Genomic DNA, 21728 nt, shown 5'->3' with positions numbered 1-21728 from the left:
ACTTATTTTTGCCTATTTCTTGATACAAACACAACAAATAACTTTCTATTATTTTACAATACTCTCTCACAGTCCATATTTTTTAATGTTTTTGTTTTTCAAAAAACATCTCGAGTGACAATTATAATAAACTGCCAGTTACTAAACAACAATAAATAATAATCTGCCAGTTACTATTAAATTATACCACATATATCCCTACTAATATTATAAATGTCAATGTAAGTTTGTTTGTTACGCTTTCACGCAAAAACTACTTAACCGATCCTCATGAAACTTTGTACACATATTCTTGGAAGTGTTAGAAATAATATAGGATACTTTTTATCCCGACATTAATCTCGGTTCCTTTGGGAGAGAGGATGAGTATTTGACGATTTTACACCATAATTCCGACAAATTAAAACCGATTTAAAGAATTATTTTTGTACTATAGAGGTTAAAATATGTGTTTAATTTTGCCCAAACTTTGTGTTGATCTGATGAATGGGATTGGAGATGGAGCCCCTCATTTAAGGCTTAGCTATAATGAATTCTTAAATTTTTTTTTTAGAAGAACAACTAAATTGAATGCTACATCAAAAAACGAAATCAAACGCAGACGAAGTCGCGGGCAATAGCTAGTATAATATATATGTTATAATGCTACTTGAATAAAGAAACATCCGACGAAAACTTGTGTTACTTCTACTATAGCTATCTCGCTTCGGCCTCCTCTGACTCGCGTGCCTTGAGTGTAGCTGTCTCGCTTCGATCAACCATGGCATAACTGTCACTCGTCAGGTCCCGTGAAGCGTAAACCACAGAGTATATAGAACGTGTAAATGAAAACCGAAATAATACTTCAGAAGCTTTATAGGTACATTATTTCAGTCTCAGGTCTCTGAGACTTATCTGCTGAACCGAAACGCTAATATTTTTTGAGTACTGCATTGGCATAGTTTTGACTGAAAGAAATCAGTTACAGTCCTAGCATCACGTGCAAAAATAAAATCAAGTGACTTCTGTCACTTGATTTTATTTTTGCGTAACGTAGGCACCATGCACGTGTCGGTCTTTTGTCGTCAATAGGGTTGTCATAAGTAAACACTTAAAATGTTTTGAATTTTTGTATGCAAAAATAAATATGCTTCTTTTTATTTAATATTTTTACAGGGAGATTCCTTATGCAGTATTCTTATACACCCTTGGATGGTATTTCGTAATTCCGTTACACGTTGTATATAGTGTTGGGTGCCCCTGAGCCACTCAGGATTTTAGATGCGACTCCCGCTCTAGTCTTAAATCTCCCGTTACGCTTGGCATCCATCCCGGCGACCGTAACATGAGGCATTCATTCATTTTAACAATCTACTATTCTCTTGTCTCTTCAGATGCACAATCAACTCAACCGTGTTAGTAAAATAATATAAGATATACTACTCAATAGGTAATGCATTTTGAATATGTATTTCCTCGATAGTTTAATAAAGTAAATTAAAAACTCGCCGTTTAAAATGTTATAAACACAATATATTTTTGAGTTCGAAAATTATTGTCGTCTTACCTCGATTGTGATGGAAGCCCGCCGCCCATCCGGCGTAATATGCCGCCTTCTGTTTGCCGTGTTCTTCCGCTATCTGAAATTTTAATTTCTATATTACAATACGTGTATACTAATATTATAAACAAATAAAATTAAAAAATATAAAACCCGACTGCGTAAAAAGAACAACCCAATAGTTTAGAATTGCGCTAAAGAACACTGAATAATTATGGATAGAGTGTATTTATTTATTTGACACACACAGACACGTCAAAAATATATAACACCCCGTCGTTTTTGCATCGGTTGTTAAAAAAACGACGATGATGAATAAAGGTGGTTTGTTTAATAGTAAAGGTAGTTTCGCGTTCGCACCGTTGTGTCGCTGTGCAGCCGCCGACGTGCACTGCCCCGCACCTCCCCCACTGTCGTGACCCCCGGCTAATGCGCGTAGGGGGGCAATTTAGACCCCAACCCCCCAGCCAATTGGTTGCATGCACAAACAAGGACCAAATGATTTCACAGTTAATGGGCAAGAAGCAAAAGCGACAGAAATAATGAAATGCAATAAGAATGGAAAAATGAAAATATTAAATTCTCTACTCAATTTTAACATACATTATTTGATTACGAACTAATAATTGAAGGGGAATATATCATATTCACATAGATCCCAATTTTCGTTGGCAGTGAGTTTAACACCAAGAATGGGTCGGTCCTTTTTTGAATATAAAACTAAAACAACATTAGGATTAGGAAAAAGGATATTCAGCAAAATTGCGTGTGCGTCAAAGTAAAAGTCAAAAATATCTTTATTCCGCAAGTAGGACCGCCCATAGTTGGCACTTTTGATGTACGCAACATAACATGAGAATAACACGGTAGTGAGATGATGGCGATAACCATATGCGTAAACTTAATACTAAAGCTACGATGTTTTCCAAACGCGTCCTGGTCTGAGAAGAAACCCACAACAAACTTTGCCGGGAATCATCAATAACCTACACAGTCCTCAGCCGGACTAAATGCGTCTCCCAATGGAAGGGGTTTACCCATAATCACCACGCTGAGCCGACGAATTGGTGATCGCGAACATGGTTGTAATAGCAAAGCGGACGAGTCACGCATAGAATTTGATACATTAGTAGCGTAAAAACCCCAGAGTGGTGAGCAGAAAGACATAATTCTCGCAGACACATTTAAAAAGCGAAAGATTGTTTATTGCAAGCATAAAATATTTTTTAAGAAAATACAGATTAAGAGTTATCTGGGTCACTAAAAAGCGCAATAGAGAGTGAATGATACAAAACACGACAATGTTAATTTATGGATTGATAAAGAGAAAGATTTAATCACTAACAATATGAGAAAATGTTAAGATAAACAAGTTAAATGTTAGGTTACAGATACAGTATTATTGAAGTGAGTTATGACAGTAGCATTTATACTAATATTAAGACAAACCTTAACACAAAGCGGTTCGGTACCGCCCTCCGGTATGACGTTGTTAAGCGCCGCTATTGCCTCTTGAGCCTCTTCACGCTTATCAAACCTGCCGACAAAATACGCTTTAATTATGTGTATATGTACATAGGCAATTATCTTAGTAAAATGTTAAAAAACTATATATTGGCGTACCGCAAGGAACACTTCTTGGTCCGGATCTTTATCTAATCTATACTAATAATATGAGCAAAGTTATTCTTATTACTAAACAATCATATTGCAATTAGATTATTACAGATTAATAAGATGAATTTGGCAAAAATCTTAACGTTAGCCCTCAAAGAAAAGCTATACTTTTTATGAATCCAGTAGTTTCCAATTGAGGTACAACAAGGTAGGTTTCTGAGGCCGCAGCTTTAATTAATATACTTAAGTAACAAGCTGAGAATAATTAAGTGAGTTCAACGAGGAAGGCTTTTGGGCAAAATTTTGGGCAACCTACTGTAATAAACTTACCTAACAAAGGCCACACCCCTGGGGTTGCCGTTATTCTTATCCCTTAATATGTGTTTCTGTACTATTCGCCCGTATTTGCCGAATATGGTCTCCAACTGCTCCTCCGTGATGGCTCGAGGAAGATTTGTGACGTAAAGGTTCGTCTCCTTTATATCTTCACCGGATGGACGCGCATATGATACCTAAAATAAAATAAAAAGTTTGTTTTTTATCAATTCTAACTGTGAAAACAGGAAACTCGCAGAAAATTCATGTACTTAATGTACATGAATTTTCTAATTGCATGATAGGTGCAGATATGAAAGTCGAAGGGTTTGTTTTATTTTATTTTATTTTATTTTTATTTTATTCATTTATTTGTAATCAACAGCGTTGCATACAATATAATTTTACATTTAGACTTAATGCTAAAATAAGGCCAAATAGGATTACAATCCTTAGCTTGACAATTTACTTAAATGCTATACTTAAACTACTAATTACAACAGGTTTGGAAATTTGAAGAAACTAAACAATTTAAACAAGCTTTACAATTTAACAAGATATTAATAATACAAAAGAGTAGTAAGATAATTACAAAAGTGTGTGTGTGTGTGTTTGTAGTGTGTGTGTGTGTGTGTGTGTGTGTGTGTGTGTGTATGTATGTGTGTGTGTGTGTGTGTGTGTGTGTGTGTGTGTGCGCGTGTGTGTGAGAGAGAGTATGCATTGATAATATGTATTTATGTACTATTATAGATATTAATATAAATATTATAACTTACACGTTATTAAGTTTCCGATGTAGGCTAGATATTTCTGTTTTTAATTGTATTTTGGATAAGTGAAAAAGATCAATATCTGAGTAAGTTTTATTATAGGTACGTGCCAGGCGTAAAAGCACGGAATTTCGAGCGTAGATTGTATTTGATTTTGGTACACGTAATAGCTGCGGTTTTCGAGGCCTAAAGGAGGAAGCATTGAGTGAAAATGCAGACAGCAGTCTAGGACAGTCAATTCGTCCAGTCAAAATAGCTTGTAGCAGTAGCATGTCACTTTGGTTTCTTCTTAGTTCCAGGGAGTCAATTTTGTAATGAGTACAGGCTTCTTTGTAACTGTTAAATTTTTTGAATTCTTTGAAGGCCAGGTACTTAAGAAATTGTTTTTGTATTGATTCAAGCCTATGAGTATGTATAATATAATAGGGTGACCAAATGTTGCATGCATATTCGAGAATACTACGAACATACGCAAAATACAAGGTTTTTATACATTCTATATTACTGAAATTACGTGTTACTCGTTTAATAAATCCTAGTTGTTTGTAGGCTTTGTCCGCCACAACTTCGACGTGGTCATTCATCGATAGTTTAGTGTCAATTTTAATACCCAGGTCTCGGACGGTTTGGACTTTAGCAATGTTTGAACCATTGATTTGATAGTCGTAAGTTATTGAGCTAGTTTTACGGGATAGAGTAATGTGGTGACATTTTTTAACGTTAACAATAATTCTATTCCTGGCATAGTACTTACTCAGGTTGTTTAAGTCTTCTTGCAGCCGAGAACAATCCTCAAGGAAACGTATTTTAAGGAAAATTTTCATATCGTCAGCAAACATTAAATGTTGCGCATGGCTGAAACAGCTACCAATATCATAAAGATAGGCGTTGTATAAGAGGGGACCAAGGATAGACCCTTGGGGTACCCCTGACGGTATGGTTACAAAGTTGCTCCTAGCACTGCCCGTTACTACAGCCTGCATACGGTTTTTGATGTATGAAGTCAGCCATCGGAGCAAGTTCCCGCTTATTCCTAGGACGCTTAGCTTGTGGAGTAGGATCACGTGATCCACACGGTCGAAAGCTTTTTCGAAATCCGTGTAGATCACATCCACCTGGCATCTCTCATCCATGCTTCGCAATACATAGTCCGTGAAGACTGCTAAGTTGGTAACAGTGGAACGATTTTTCATGAAGCCATGCTGCTCGTAAGGGATAGATCTCGAAATGATTGGGGATATGTATGAATAAATAACTGATTCGAAAAGTTTGCTCATTACGTTAAGAATAGAGATAGGTCGGTAATTCTCTATTTGAGTTTTTGATCCACTTTTATGAATGGGGACTATTAGTGCTTGTTTCCAGATGTCTGGGAAACTGCAGTAGACATTTAAAGAGAGGTTAAAGATGATCGTGAGAGGTTTCGCCAGATTCGTAGCACATTTGGTTAGAAAAATTGGAGGAATACCATCGCTACCGGCTCCCTTATTAGTTTTTAGAGTTTTGAGAAGCTTGAGTACAGTATTCTCGTCAATGGTGATTTTACAGATGGATTCTTTATAGCTCGAATTTGAGTGGCTCATAGCGTCGTAGGAACTTGCCGGTTTTGCGAAAACACTCTCAAAATATTCACTGAAACCGTAACAAGCAGACTCTTCATCTGTGTATACGGTGTTGCCTAATGTAAGCTTGGTGGGGTATCCATTTTTACTATTTCTAAGAGATTTAGTGAAGGAAAAGAGAAGCTTAGGGTCCTTTGCGATGTAAGTTTGCATATTTTGGATGTAAGAGGTGTAACACTTATTCTGTATTTGTTTTTGTCTCGCTCTTAGAATAGCAAACTCATCATAATCGCGGGGATTTTTGTACACTTTCCATTCTTTGTGCTTACGGAGTTTATCTTTCACTATGTGGATTAAAGGTTTAGAATACCATACTGGAAAATTAGATTTGTACTTTACTTTTACTGGGACAAATCTCTTAATTGCTTCGTTTAGAATGGAATAAAATATTTCAACTACATCGTTCATTGATTTAGCTGAGAGTGCTTCGTGCCAATTGATATTGGACAAATGCTCGTTGATTTGCCTGTAGTCCCCTTTGAAAAAGTTGGGTTTTTTGACAGGTTTTTGGCGAGTGTTACGAAGAAGCAGATTAGAGAGATTGAATTGGAGACACGGGTGAAACGTGTCTTCGGGGACTAGAGGATTTGGGCAGTGGTTCACACCGAAGTCAATATTACTGAACAAAAGATCCAAGGTGTTATGCTTACTGTTAGGAATAGTATTAAGTTGTTTTAGTCCAGATAGGTTACATATATCTATTATATTCATAAAGGCATTATGTAACTCAACTGGTCCGCGTTTGCGGATGGTGGGTCCGGAGTCAGACCACGTTACGTTAGGTAGATTGAAGTCTCCGGCTAAGATAATGTAGTCGTTAGGGTACTGGGCAATGAGCTCAGCAAGTCGAGAGGAAATGGATTCAAGTCGAGTCGGTAAGATGTTGTCTGGTGGCGCATAGATTAACCCGATGTGAATATTACGAGTACCTTGAATTTGCTGGGACTGAGCGGGTATAGTCGCCCATAAAGATTCGACGCCAGGACACGTCCATTCCCGATGGAGCTGTATATTTAACTCTTTACGCGCACATAATAAGACTCCGCCACCCTTTTTTTTAGTGGATGTCTTTGAGTTTCGATCACACCGAAGGACGTCATATCTATCATCGCAAATTTCACGGTCGTAAATACCTTCTGTTAACCATGATTCTTTTTTGAACCATTTTTTGTAAATTATTAATTGGATACTTTTTAAAGTAACCAAAGTTTTATACTTTGGTTACTTTAAAAAGTGTCCAAAAAAGTTACTGTCAAAGACATTGATAATGCATAAACGCTATAATGTGAAGAATTAGTTGAATTGCTTATTTCTAAGCTAACTGTTAAATGTATGAGAATGAAATTAAATTAATAGCAATTTCTAAAGTACCTTTAACCGCTTATTTCTGAGTTGATAACCATTGAAAGTGTCGATCGCTCTTGCTGCATCCTCTTCTCTTGTGAAGTTTACAAAACCGAAGCCGTAACTGTAACCAGTCTGAAAATAAAGCATAGCTTAACTTGATATGACGGCGTAGGAAATATTATTTATATAAAATTTACAAGCCTTCTTAATTCAATCAATTATAATATCCCTTGCTTACATCTTGAGGACACCTGTATGACTGAAAGTTGAGTTTTATTGACAAACAGCATCTGTTGACGTAGACACTAATATGCTAAACACACTATACGAGTAGATGCCGCCGCAGATCTCCATGGCAGTTATCTTGCAACACCTAACAGATCTTCTTAACTACTTAACTTTAATAAAAGCGTGTAGTCTACCAATCATCAATCTAATTATTTTTTTTTTGTAAAAAAATATCCAAGAACGTATGTCCGTCCCATCTATTGGCTGCATTTGTACACGCATGTGGTCGAGAATGGCTTTTTTTTTAAATTGGCTGACTAGCCCGGCGAAGCGGGCTGGGTACGCTAGTGTTTTATAAAATTACCCGGAAGTAAGAATCTTTGATAGCCTAGTGGTTAGGACTTCAGCTTCACTTTCGGGGGGACAGAGTTCGGAAACCTCACGGGCGCCCCTTTACGTTTCCATGTTATGTGCGGGTAAACGAAAACATCGTGAGGAATGGTATATGAAAAATCTGTATGCCTGAGAGTCAACATGGAGTCGGAGCATTATGAAGTCATAAAGTTCTTAATGGCGTGTGAAGTCCACCAATCCACACTTGGCCAGCGTAAATCCTTATCATTTTCAGAGGAGACCCGTGCCTTTTAGTTGCTTTACTGAACATTCTAGAACATATATCAACACACACACAGATACAGTTACAGTTTACACCTACAGTCGCTATAAGACTGATGTAAAAGGCATATACTAATTTCAGCATCGCCGTTGAAATGAAAATGAAATGAAAATGAAATGAAAATGAAATGAAAATGAAATGAAAATGAAATGAAAATGAAATGAAAATGAAATGAAATGAAATGAAATGAAATGAAATGAAATGAAATGAAATGAAATGAAATGAAATGAAATGAAATGAAATGAAAATGAAACACAACATTTTTATAAAATTGTTTAAATGGAAAATACAAGTAGCCTACCTTAAAATCCTTCATAACTCTGCAACTTTCTATAGGTCCTATGGTCATGAACATAGCGTATAGGTCCTTTTCTGTCATAGTCTGCGGTAGATAGTTGACTATCAGGTTTGTCCTGCTAGTATCGCCGCCGGCAGACGAAATGCCCCCACCTTCAGACATGCTGCCCCAGCAACGAACGCCCGGGTTGAATCGACCCCGATACTGCTGTTGTATTTGCTGAAATTAAAGTTACATTTTAATAGATTACTATCTGATACCTTCGACTTCGTTCGCGTGGATTAAGGTTTTTTTTTATTCCCACGGGAACTCTCTTATTTCCCGGGAGAAAAGGTAGCCATGTCAAAGGCTACATGCATGCAGTGGCGTGCATAGAGGGTATGCACAGGGTATGCTGGTGATATAAGATGAAGAAAATCTCTAGTACGAGTTATAAATACTTACGGGTAGGCTTTTTATAACTCTTACAATGCCTATCCTTAAATTTTTATAACTTGTACTGCAGATTTTCTTCATTTTATATCATCTGCATATCCTGTGCGCTCTATGCACGCCACTCCACCATGCATGCAAAATTTCATGCAAATCCCTTTAGCCGTTTTGCGTGATTGAGTAACAAACATCCAAACTTTCATATTTATAATATTAGGACCTTTCAAAAGGGCACAACTTTGTCATACATATATTTATCGAAACTTTAACAGTATACGCAGCGCACGCAGCCAAAGCTCTCAAAAGAAAAAAAACAATATTCCTTAGCCCCTATTGTTCTTAGAAGTTCGTAGAATTTTTCAAATCGTAGGAGTTTCAATCATCGAGTTCAGGTAAACAAACAAACAAACTATGTAGAATCTTGTTAATATTAAGAAATCTTATACTGATAATGTTGAAGACATTATCAGTATAAGATTTCTTAATATTAACAAGATTCTACATACTAATACATCAATATTTTAAAAAAGAAATTACATAGATATCTATATATATATAAAAGAAAGATGTGTTAGTTACACCAGTGGCGTGCATAGAGGGTATGCAAAGGGTATGCAGATGATATAAAATGAAGAAAATCTTCAATAAAAGTTATAAAATACTTAATAATAGGCATTGTAAGAGTTATAAAAACCTTACCCTTAAGTATTTATAACTCGTACTGGGGATTTTCTTCATTTTATATCATCTGCATACCCTGTGCATACTCTCTATGCACGCCACTGAGTTACACCATTAACTTAAGAACGGCTGGACCAATTTTTATGATATTAAATTTTTTGGATTTCGCCCAGTAGGGAATAGGGTAATATGTATTAAAATAAAACATTCATCAAAAAAACCATCCGCGGTACTAAGTTCGCCGTAAAAAGTAATTGCCTAGTAAGTAATGTTACAGTCTTACGTTACAAGTTAACCCTTGATACAATCTCACCTGATGCTAAGAGATGGTGCGGTCTATGGTAGCGGGTTAACCTGTCGGGCATTGGCATTAATATTAAACCCTCATCGGTTTCAACGCTAAATCGCTTGGCAGCACGTCTTTACCTGTAGGGTAACTAGCCGAGGCCGAAGCCTCCCCACCAGATAAAAGATTAGATAGATAATGTTACCATTTTATCTTTCCATTTTTATGAGATAAGAAAAGAAAATGTTTAGACATAATTATCAAGTGTTCACATCTTAGCCCTACTAGGCCCAACTATGAACTCTACACAGAAGAAGTCGGGGCCAGGAACTAGTCATCATTTTATCTTATCTTTCCATTTTTATGAGATAAGAAAAGAAAATTTTTAGACATAATTATCAAGTGTTCACATCTTAGCCCTACTGGGCCCAACTATGAAGTCTACACAGAAGAAGTCGGGGCCAGAAACTAGTCACCATCATCAAAGCTCTACAGCCCTGGGTGGGCCTTGGCTTGGGCAAGCATATTTCTCCATTTGAGGCGGTCAAAAGCTGCTTCTTTCTAGCTCCAAACTCCCAGAACCCTCATATCCTTGTCAACTCAACACCACTCCACCGACCCCTAGGTCGTCCTCGGCCTCTACGCCCCTCCAAAGTGCCCTCCATCAACTTCTTTGGGGCTCTCGTGCCTTCCATGCGTTGCACATGGGCATGTGCAACGCATGGACGTAACATGGTCTTGACGTAATTTGGTTCTTTAAAAAGTTCTTTCGCCAGAAACGAGTAATCCTATGATATTATACAAGTACTAGGTATGTGGGTCGAATAAAAATACAAATTGATGCCAAGAAATAAATTAAACTTGTAAATGGCAGACTGAATGGAGCCTCTTACATTTGGGTCAATACTCTTTGTTGTAATGAATAAGAATTTACAACGCCGGATAATCTTTACAATAAACTCACCCATTGACATCTTGGAGATGTCTCTTTAAAAGTTCAAAGTTTGTATTAAACGTAATCCCTATTTCCCTACTAATCCCTACTAATATTATAAATGTCAATGTAAGTTTGTTTGTTACGCTTTCACGCGAAAACTACTAAACCTATCTTCATGAAACTTTTTATAAATATTCTTGGAGGTATTATAAATAATATCTTATCATTGAAAAAAAAAAACGTAAGATAAAAAAAATGTTTGTGAAAAAATCTCAAAATCTCATATACGACTATAGGTGTAGACTATGTAGCAGTACGCTGCCTCCCAAAATTACGCGAGCGAAGCAGCGGGGCCCATCTAGTATTTTATAAAAAAAACCTATTATAGTATATAGGACTAAGTACGTAATCGATTTAAAAGCTTGGATGTGAATTATTGCTCTGACCAGGTTACTCTTCTAATAATTTAAATTGACAATGTGACATGGTGATAACAAGAAAACAACACCCGGCTAAGTTTGTTGTGGGTTTCTTCTTAGACCCAGACTCGTTTGGAAACCACGTAGCTTTAATTTTAAGTTTACGAATATGGTCATCGCCATCATCTCACTACCGTGTACTTCTCATGTAATTAATGTACGCATCAAAAGTGTACTTGAATAATGATATTTTTGAAAAGTCAACTTTTCCATTCCCTTTTAACTGTCCCAAGCTCATCTGTCCCCCCCTATTTCTTCTTCCTTCTAGAATTAGCCTATTAACCCAACACCTACTGCGTATAAACCCGAAAAGGGCACGAAAGAGGGATTCAGAACAAATTCTTTAACTCTATGCTGGTTTCTGACGTATTTTTTTTTAAACAGAAAACCCCGATGCAATTTTTTTAGGCTCGACCCCAACTTGGAACCGAAATCAGGACCTAGTGACACTAGAACCAGGTAGTGACCTGTATGTTGAACTTACCACACTTCTGTTAATGCATCGGGGATCGAAAATTAAAAGACTAAGTTCAAAAACCATTTAACGCTGTTTGAAGTTTCCGCTTGAAGAGTTATCCGCCGGAACACAATATAAAAGCCGCAACGTAATCCGCCGCATTTCCGCAAAGCTCGACAAACAAAGTTCCGCATTACCGCACAATATGTCAATTCGCGAACAAGCCGTAAACATTACAATCGGAGAACTAGGTTAAGTTACTCATAATGGACGTGTACTATACAGGGTGAGTTTTTGAGACGGTGTCTTTTTTCTGATTGTGCGTAACGGGGGCTTGTTGGCGTGCCTCGGAATGGGGCTCTGCCCTGCCAGGAGGAGTTTGAACCCTGGGGCTCGAAGAAACGTAAAGATCGTCGGGCTGCACAGCTAGCATGGGCACGAGACAATATCTCCCCGGGGAAAGGATAAAAAATTATATTCTCCCACAGCTTCATCAACTCTCAGTGTACTGGCGCACAAGTCGAAATAATATCCAAATAATATATGTGTTGTAACAAGGGTAAAAATCTGACGGCCGATCGGCGCAGTGGGCGACCCTGCTTTCTGAGGCCGTGGGTTCGATTCCCACAACTGGACAATATTTGTGTGATGAACATGAATGTTTTTCAGTGTCTGGGTGTTTATCTATATATTATAAGTATTTATGTATACTATTCATAAAAAATATTCATCAGTTATCTTAGTACCCATAACACAAGCTACGCTTACTTTGGGGCTAGATGGCGATGTGTGTATTGTCGTAGTATATTTATTTATTTATTTATTTATTCCATGTTACCGTGCCGAAGCAGGTTAACGTTACGTTAATTATATCCCTGGTCAGGGGATATAATCTGGGGATGTAATTTCTGACTCCTGCCTGATCTCCTCCTGCTGAGGATATCAACCTGCATATCAACCCATTACCGGCCCACTACAGGGCACGGGTCTCCGTTTTACAGGAACACACAACTTAAAAAATGCCTTAAAAACAAACAGCAACAACTAGTTACTGTATCATGTACTAGTTACTGTATTCTTGGTGTACACTTGGTCACGCGATACATTACATGAGAAGTACACGGTAGTGAGATGATGGCGTTGACAATATTCGTAAACTTAAAACTTAAGCTACGAGGGTTCCAAACGAGTCCTGGTCTAAGAAGATGCCCACAACAAACTTAGCCGGGTGTTGTTTTCTTGTTATCACCATGTCACATTGTCAATTTAAATTATTAGAAGAGTAACCTGGTCAGAGCAATAAATACACTTCATTTCTTTCTTTCTCTCTAGATTCCACGTACTCAGGGTAAAGTGACTTTTGCGATACATATTCGGTTTCGCATCGTTAGTTATCCGATCCGCAATACCGGAACTCTGAAGTCATGCCAATACGCGATCTCGCCATAAACATTAGCAAACGAAAAATCCAAAGTAGGTTAAGACCGTGACCCATAATGTGGTCTTGTAGGGTGGGTGCTGCTATTCCACGCGACTCGCTCGATCCCGAGCACTTCGCGAGCACCTCAGAGCCACTCCAACCCCCGATAGACGATGATCGCTATTGTTTTCAAAACAAAAGGGTGAGCTGCCAGTGATCGAATGAGTTGCGGTACTCAGACGAACTTATTATATTAGCGCCCTTTGTTGTCACCAATCCGTACAATGCACAAAAAGGTGCGGGATTCCGCTCAGCGAGCACAGAATCGGGGATAGCCCAGTTTATAACACAACACGCACCACTAACTTTTCTAAGTCATGTAATTTTATTGATCGATATCTGAATGATAACATAAAATAAATCAGATACAGCCCTAACGCCACATGCAAAAGTAAAATCTCGTCACTTTATTAGGTACAAGTCGCGTAGCGTAGGTACTATGCACGTGTCTTTTTTTTATCTTCAATAGGGTCGTCATAAGTAAACACCGAGAATGTTTTAGATTAGTTTGTACGGAAAAATAAATATGCTTATATTGATTTCATATTTTTACAGGGTGATTCCTTGAAAATACCTTATGCATGGGTGCGTAAGTAACGGGGATCTCTCAGTTCGAATCCCAACACACACCACTTACTTTTCTAAGTTATGTAATTTTATTAATCGATATCTGAATATTAAATTTTAGGTTATAAAATAGCAAAACATAATCTAGGCTGGATGTTACAATAGAACTTATAACTACTTACTGTAAGAAGTTAGCCAGCAGTCGAGGGTTAACAACGTTGGGAAATAAAAAAAACTTTCGATCTGTCATGGTTTTACAACAGCGATTGCAAGCTTTTCGCAAATAAAATAAATAAATAAATAAATATACTACGACAATACGAGTACACACATCGCCTTCTAGCCCCAAAGTAAGCGTAGCTTGTGTTATGGGTACTAAGATGACTGATGAATAGTTTTATGAATAATATACATAAATACTAAGAATATACGTATAAACACCCAGACACTGAAAAACATTCATGCTCATCACACAAACATTTTCCAGTAGTGGGAATCGAACCCACGGCCTTGGGCTCAGAAAGCAGGGTCGCTGCAAACTGCGCCAATCGGCCGTCAAATACCGTTTAGAGGCTACATATGTCTTCGACGGCCTTCGTGGCGCAACGGCCGTGAATTCAAGTAGGAGGTCCCGGGTTCGATTCCCGGTAGGGACAATTCGTAAATTCATAATTTCTGAATTTTCTCTGGTCTGGTCTGGTGGCAGTCTTTGGCTGTGGCTAGTTACCATCCTACCAACAAAGACGTATCGCTAAGCGATTAAGTGTTCCGGTGCGATGCCACGTAGAAACCAATCAGACCATATACAGTCACACCTGGATAAGCGAGAGCTCAAGGGAGCACAATCTCATTCTCGCTTATACAGGTTTTCTCACTAACCCGAGTTTCTCGCTAATGCAGGTACATGGGTAGCGTTTCTCTCTTATAGAGGTACGCAGCAATAACAAAACATATTCATGCACTACGTAATTTTATTTTATTTAGAACTTATTTACATTAAAAAAAATCCGTGAACTTCGATTGGGTTTCTGTTTTTGTATTTTGAATGTTTTTCTGTAACTCATAAATTTTGTCGAATATTGCTTGCTCGACTGTCGCTTATAGAGGTATAGTTAAGTAGCAGTCTCACTTACGGAGGTCCGTGAGGGAAAAAGGACTCTCTCTCTCTTACAAAGGTTTCTGTTTCTCGCTAATAGAGGTTTTGGGAGCTTAAAATGACGGGTCCTGGCTATTACTCTCACTTATAGAGTTTTCTCACTTATCCAGTTCTCACTTACCCAGGTTTGACTGTAATACTCTAGGGAGTATGATAGTCATACCTCTGATGAGGTTAGCTCACTACCATCGTAAACTGAATCATAACTTCAGGTGAGATTGCAGTCGAGGGCTAACTTGTAGTGAAATAAAAAAATTAAAAAAATAATATCTTCCAGTTGCTTAAAAACACTGGCGGCTGGGGCCCTAAGCCCAAGAGGCCCTCAGCCTCCACGAACCGCGGCGTTCAAAAAAAAATTATGTAATATCATCGTACAATAGAGCATTTTAAAGTTTAAACTTTTTGGCCCTTGACCAACAAACCTTGAGCGGCACGAACTGAAATCACAAAGCCCATTTTTTGGGGTAGGCTATAATAGGCTATATAACTTATTTTGGCACCCAAAGATGGTTTTACAGGGGATGAATGTAATATATAAGATATATTATATACTACATCTTAATATATATAAATCTCCTGTCACGATGTTTGTCCGCGATGGACTCCTAAACTACTTAACCGGTTTTAAATTAAATTGGCACACCGTGAGCAGTCTGGTCCAACTTAAGAGATAGGATAGCTTAGATCTTTAATTATAGTCGCAATTTTATTTTATTGCAAATTATTTGTCTGTAATTGATTGACAGTCACATGTTATATATATACTACTATACTCATTTAAGGCTTAGCGATACTGAATACTTTAAAAACAAAATCAAACGCAGACGAAGTCGCGGGCAACAGCTAGTAAATATATATAATTAAGATAAGTCTGCAATTTTTATGTGTGTCATATCGATGAATATTAGCTTAGTGAAAAACACGTTTAAGGATGGATAAAACACTACCCCAAGTTGAATGGGGGACGAAAGTGTATTGGCGCTAGTCCCAAGAGACATCACTCTGATTTAAAAAATATTTTTCGCATTTGATAACCCAATTATTAAGGAAGGCAGGCGGGTGATTCGACGCTGCGGGTCGGGGTACAATGGGAGTAAGGTGGAAGATTGCTTGTATCGGAAACGTCAAAGGTTGTCTGTAAGAGATCGCTTTAGTGATAAGACCGCCTTTGCACGCTCTATTTTCCATTCTAAGTTTATTCTGTATATGTGTTTACTTTGTATAAAATGTGAATGTGCAATAAAGCTTTCACACAAACAAACAAACTTATCCATTTTCATCCACTCGAGGAAACCACGGTTATAATGGCAAGGCGGCAGATGCATTATTAATGAAACAAGTAACAAATGCATTAGTAACTTATAGAGAAGCTGCCTCCATTTACATTGGCCGGCTGCCAGCTCTGTTGTCGGCTGTCTTATACAGAGTGTACGCGCGACCGTACTATCAAATAATGTGAGCGGTTATATGTACTATTTTACTTTTACTTATTGCAATATGTTCTTTAACTATTAACTAGCACAAGTAGTATCGTTATATCGGATGAATGAGCATTTTTAGCATATGGTTTTTGAGAAATTACGTTTTCATGCCAATCGATGGCGACTGTAGCAAGCACTATTATAATTTTGTACCCACCAACTATGTAACTTAATCTGCAAATAAAGAAATTGAAAAGATTTTTTTTTTCTTCTGGCTTTACGCCGATTAGCTAATGCCAGGTGTTTATATGTTTAATAAAAGTTATTGAAGCTTAAAATATAAAATATCAGCTAGCCGCCTATACATATAAGAAAGTTCTTCAAAATATTATATCGTAAATTCGAAAAGAACTCACCCATACAAACAGCCAACCACAATACAAACAACACCAATCACCCCAAAACGAGTTCTCAATAAATTTGAAGGAAAATCTGAAAAAAAACCTCGTCCGCCATGCACGAAGCCTCCCGCCTTTTTTCATTGAAATTGATATCAATGCGGCGATTGCCCAGTGGTTAGGACATCGGCTTTACTTTCGAGGGGCCGCGTTTGAATCCTACAACGCACCTCTAATGCCGGTTTTCACTAACAACGAACTAGGCAATGGCTAAATAAGAAACGCCTAATCTAAAGAGATACCTAGGCTAACTTCAACCGTTCGCCAATAGTTATCACCTGAAAGTTGGTTAAACATGTTTTTTTTCAATAGGCATCGTTTAAATCATTAGGCATTTGATTTAGGCGACTCCTAGGTTTAGTGTAAACGGGCATACCTCTTCTCAGTTATGTGCGTTTAAAGTTATTAAAATATCACTTGCTTTAACAGTGAAGGAAAACTTCGTGAGGAAACCTGCAGCCTGAGAGTTCTCTATTATGTTCTCAATAGCTTGTGAAGTCCGCCAATCTGCACTGGGCCAACATGGTGGACTACGGCCTAAACCCTTCTTATTGTTAGAGGAGATCCGTGCCGTGTAGTGGGCCTGCAGCGTGTTTATATGATGATGATAGGTGATAAGATCCTAAACACAATCCTTGTAGGGTTCTCCTTCTCCATAACTCACATCAGGCATGTAGGAGTACACTTATGGAATGAAATTAATAACCCGTACCAATAAATAATGAGATTTACAAAAGGCAAAAGTCATGCCATCTCATTCGCGACATATTGGCACGAAGGTATAGTGTGCGAAAGACATACCATCGCCTTTGATGAATCTATTCTTTAACAACGCGGGCTATACCCCCGAATTTACGACTAGAAAAATTTGTTTTCCCGTTTTCCTGAGGATAAACTGTTCAGTACAGATTTAGTTCAGACTTTCCCATTCAAACTCACAAATCCGTGAAACAGAATTAAGAACACACAGGAACCGTGTACACTACTAATATTGAAGCATTAAAAACCACTCCACTTTAGATTGGTTTCTCACTCCATACCATTTAACAGTTGACAGGATTATTTTACCTCTTCTGTTCTAAGAGTTCCCCATATAATGGTAAAAAAATTGTGATCAACATTACGTTCATAAGCCTCTCAGAAAATGTATATAGAATGACAGATGGATGGTCCAGGCAGTAATTAGAAGGCATTTTTATAGTTAAACCTAAAACTCCGGGATGCAGATTTTATTTTATTCCACTACATGAGTTAGCTAGCCTTTCACTGCAATGGTCAATCACCTGGTCATAAATGATGATGCAATTAGATGGTAGCGGACATCTTCTCAATCAGTATCTAGGGACTGGAACGTTAAATCAGCATCTTTGTTATTAGGATGGTAAATAGCCAAGTCCGAAGCCCAGACCAGACCTGACCAGAGAAAACACGTAGACCAAGATATGTATCTGACTTATCTGGAACTTTCTCGTTTTAACACTAACTTTGGCCAAGCAAAGTCAAAGTGCTCCTATAGATCTCAGTCCAATATTAAGAATTCAGGTAATGTAAAAAACTCACGTAACTCAACTTTAGTACCTAAATACTGTGAAATCACCAGCTTTAAACAAGAATAATAGTTGTGAACAAACTAAACCCACACACTAAACACATAAATAAAATAAATGCAATAATGAAAAAAACTAGATCATCTCACTTCAAAGAAATAACAAAAACTAAACAAATTGTTTGTTGTAAGACCAACCTGATTGTATTAAAAATCTAGGAGGTTGAAATCCAAGATTAGTAAAATATACAAACTTTTTACTAGGGACTACCTTGATATGGTGGTAAGTTACGACTGATGATGCAGTCTAAGATTGTAGCGGGGCTAATGCGTTAGGGGTATGGCAGTTATATTAAACGTAATTGGTATATATGAAGCATCATACACATCTTTATCTGGTGTTAAAAAGCCACGGCTATCGCCAGACGAGAAAAAATTCAGGACCTATGATATTACGGCAACTCTAGCAACTGGAGGCCAGTGTGGTTATCAAATATAACTCTTAACCCTTTATTTTACACAAATGGATGACAAAATTGTAAGATTTAACACAACACACAATGAGTGAATATATTTTTCACTACTTTTATGATTAGGAGCATTACCTCTAACTTTTTTTATATGATTTCATATTACAACTTAGTTTGTATGATAAATATGTCTACCCATACCAAAACACAGCATTCCAGTACAAAAAGAGCCTCTGAGCTAAGACAGACACCTTGTCTGCAGATGGTCAGACAAGGTGAGAAACTATATGGTTTCCTTGAAACATTACATATTTATTTCCTGAAAACTAACTCGAGAAACAGTTTTAAATATTAACTCCATTAAATTGATATATACCTACTATACTATACATCACAGACAAAACGCAACACAACAGAACTTAAATAGCTTTATAATTAGTTAATAGAAGATTGATTACTTACATTTTCTAATGAATTAAAGCTTCTGTCCCAGCTGCTGACTGGGGTCCCGCCGAACAGGTACCCTGGGTACCGGTCGCACATTTATCAATCTTTTACTAACGCTTGACAAAAAACCACTAACACCTCCCTTCTATTGAGCAATTTCTCTATAACAACATCCTTAAAGCCATGTTACACGATTTTGTATGTCCTTAATCCTAGATTGTAGATAAATATCTGTAACAAAATAATCTCACTTTTAGTAACAGTTTTGCCCTAAATCTATATGTGATTTATGTTTAACAAGGCTCTGCAAGTAGTAGCAAAAAGTGTTTTAAATTATTCTAGAACAACAGAGAATGAGAAATCAGGTAAGCCATGCTTATTTGGGTCATCAACCTCAACAATACAAAAGTTTAGCTCTCAATACATCCTAATATTCTTAACACAGAACACTTTTCGTTATACACAGTTTCAGACAAAACTTTGTGTTACCCAACTCCGGCAGTCCATGACCCGAGCCCCGCTCAGTAGCCTTGTCATGATTTGGGGGAAAAAAAATCAGTTAATATATTGGTAGACAAAACTTTTAAGTAAGAAAACTGGCTGGGTTTGCGACTAATCTATCATCATCACTATAAACTCATTACTGACTTACTACACTACTCAGGTCTCCTTGCAGAATGAGAAGGGTTTAGGCCAAAGTCCACCGCACTGGATAAATCTTCTTGCAATTAATTACTTTACCATTAAATTAAAAAACTAACATAATGAAAAGTTAGAGGTGTGTGCCAGGAATTGAACTTAGATGTCTCAATGCAACAATAATGTGGGTTGAATCCTTGTTCTTTAACTTACTCTCTTATTAGAGTGGTTCAATAGAAAACTTTTAGCAACTATAAAACTATAAGATTCCAACTAGAAAAACACAAAAATGTTTTATAAATTGTAATTTTGTGTGGTTAAAATCATTTTCTAAAGTAAAGTAAAGAGTTTTAAAATAATATACAAAATGTGTGCAGAAATATGTATTGCATTTTTTTTTAAATGAATATGGCCCAGCTTTTAATTTCCATAAGACCTATAGGTAGAATGTGATTTTACAGCCTCAGAAATGGCTTGCTTAGAATTCCAAAGATGTATTTTTAATCCTGATTAAAATTAGAAGGCATTAATAGAGCATATATTTAAAAAACAAAAAAAAAGCTGGGATGAGTGTGCCTGTAAGATCACAACTGCGTTCGAGACCTTATTATCCGATAAAGTATCGTACTTTGAGGTTTGATGGTAAAACATTAAGGGAACTTTATAAAAAAATGTTCTTGTGCACTGGCACCGAAAAATATCGTATGGCAATCATTAAACTCATAAAATAGAGCACTTTTATCGATAATTCGTTCAAATAATCGGTCCCTATCAACAACGTTGGTAATTTTATTAATTCATATTGACAAATGGGAATCCATACAACAATTTAACAAACCTTTCAAAAATATAGTTAACTACAATTCTATCGATTCATTTGCAACCTAATTGAGAGCACAATGCTCTACTTCGCATAAAAACTGTACGTGGAATAAAATTAATCAGACAAATAAACAGAATCTGAGTATTTAAAACGAAACATTAGCAGGAATATTTCTAAGCAAGTTATTGAGAGAAGGCACTATTGAGTTAAGTATTAATAACACAATTAATTAAAAAAATACTCACAATATTATGTTCGAAACGTTAAGAATTGTCTAAGATAGGTTTGGGATTTATTTAGGGATTTTTAGCGAATTTCTTATTTCAATAGCGCTTACAATTCAGAAGTGTCACTATTTTTTTTTAATTTTGGTTTTTGCCGACTCTAGAATTCTAGGTCTGAAATCTTATTTTTTGTCTATGGTCGTATGGGTTGGCAGAAAGTTAGTAAAAAAATATTACTCTAACCTATACACACACATTTTAGATTTCTAGAGAAATTTTAATTTTAAACCTCTGCAAAACATGAAAATATGTTTACCTCTAAAATTCTGAAAAAACCTAACCTTACCTTATTTAAAATATACACGTCCCGTCATTTGTTTGATTACATTTCTCCCGTGGATAGATTGGCCGCACTTTAGACTAGCCAGAGAGACCGGCAGTCTTAACAAATGATAGATTTTTTTGAAGCGTTATTTGTCATATTACATAGTGTCCTAGGAACTAACACTATATTGTTTCAAATCCATGAAATTGGTTTTTAAGCGATGCAAATTTTTGTTTCTTGGAATATCTTATTCATTATTTTTAGATTACAGCGCCTCCCTTCCAGTGCCAATATAACAGTTGAAAACAAACAAAAAGTGATAGCAGCTTTTCCAATTGGAATAATAGAAGTCAGAGCGGATCTCTCACTTCGTTTCTCATTCTATCCTTCAGGGAAACATCTAACATAACCTTATCCATAGCACGTTTTGTGACTTTAAATTTCTGGATCGGTCTATTTGTAAGCGTATACGTTTCAGTGCCTGATT

General features: G+C 36.9%; 1 protein-coding gene across 5 annotated transcripts in view; it reads right to left on the bottom strand.

Annotated features, from left to right (window-relative positions):
• The window catches only part of LOC120627862 (sex-lethal homolog), a 38430-nt gene extending 17402 nt beyond the window's left edge, over positions 1-21028 (bottom strand). For 2 of the 5 annotated variants that reach the window (XM_039895971.1, XM_039895975.1), the window contains exons 1-7: positions 20938-21028; positions 19246-19461; positions 8417-8632; positions 7236-7343; positions 3488-3669; positions 2990-3077; positions 1547-1619 (exon numbers count right to left, since the gene is read on the bottom strand). In XM_039895971.1, coding sequence (XP_039751905.1) covers positions 1547-1619; positions 2990-3077; positions 3488-3669; positions 7236-7343; positions 8417-8632; positions 19246-19326 — 748 coding nt within the window. In that variant the 5' untranslated portion in view covers positions 19327-19461; positions 20938-21028. Of the gene's footprint in view, positions 1-1546; positions 1620-2989; positions 3078-3487; positions 3670-7235; positions 7344-8416; positions 8633-18050; positions 18098-18327; positions 18445-19245; positions 19462-20937 lie in introns of those variants that run through there. The other 3 variants (XM_039895972.1, XM_039895973.1, XM_039895974.1) reach the window with 3 other exon arrangements.
• Between the last annotated feature and the right edge of the window lie 700 nt (positions 21029-21728).

Source organism: Pararge aegeria, chromosome 12 (assembly GCF_905163445.1).
Source record: "Pararge aegeria chromosome 12, ilParAegt1.1, whole genome shotgun sequence".
NCBI lineage: Eukaryota > Metazoa > Arthropoda > Insecta > Lepidoptera > Nymphalidae > Pararge > Pararge aegeria.
This window is presented reverse-complemented; position numbering and strand designations above follow the sequence as displayed.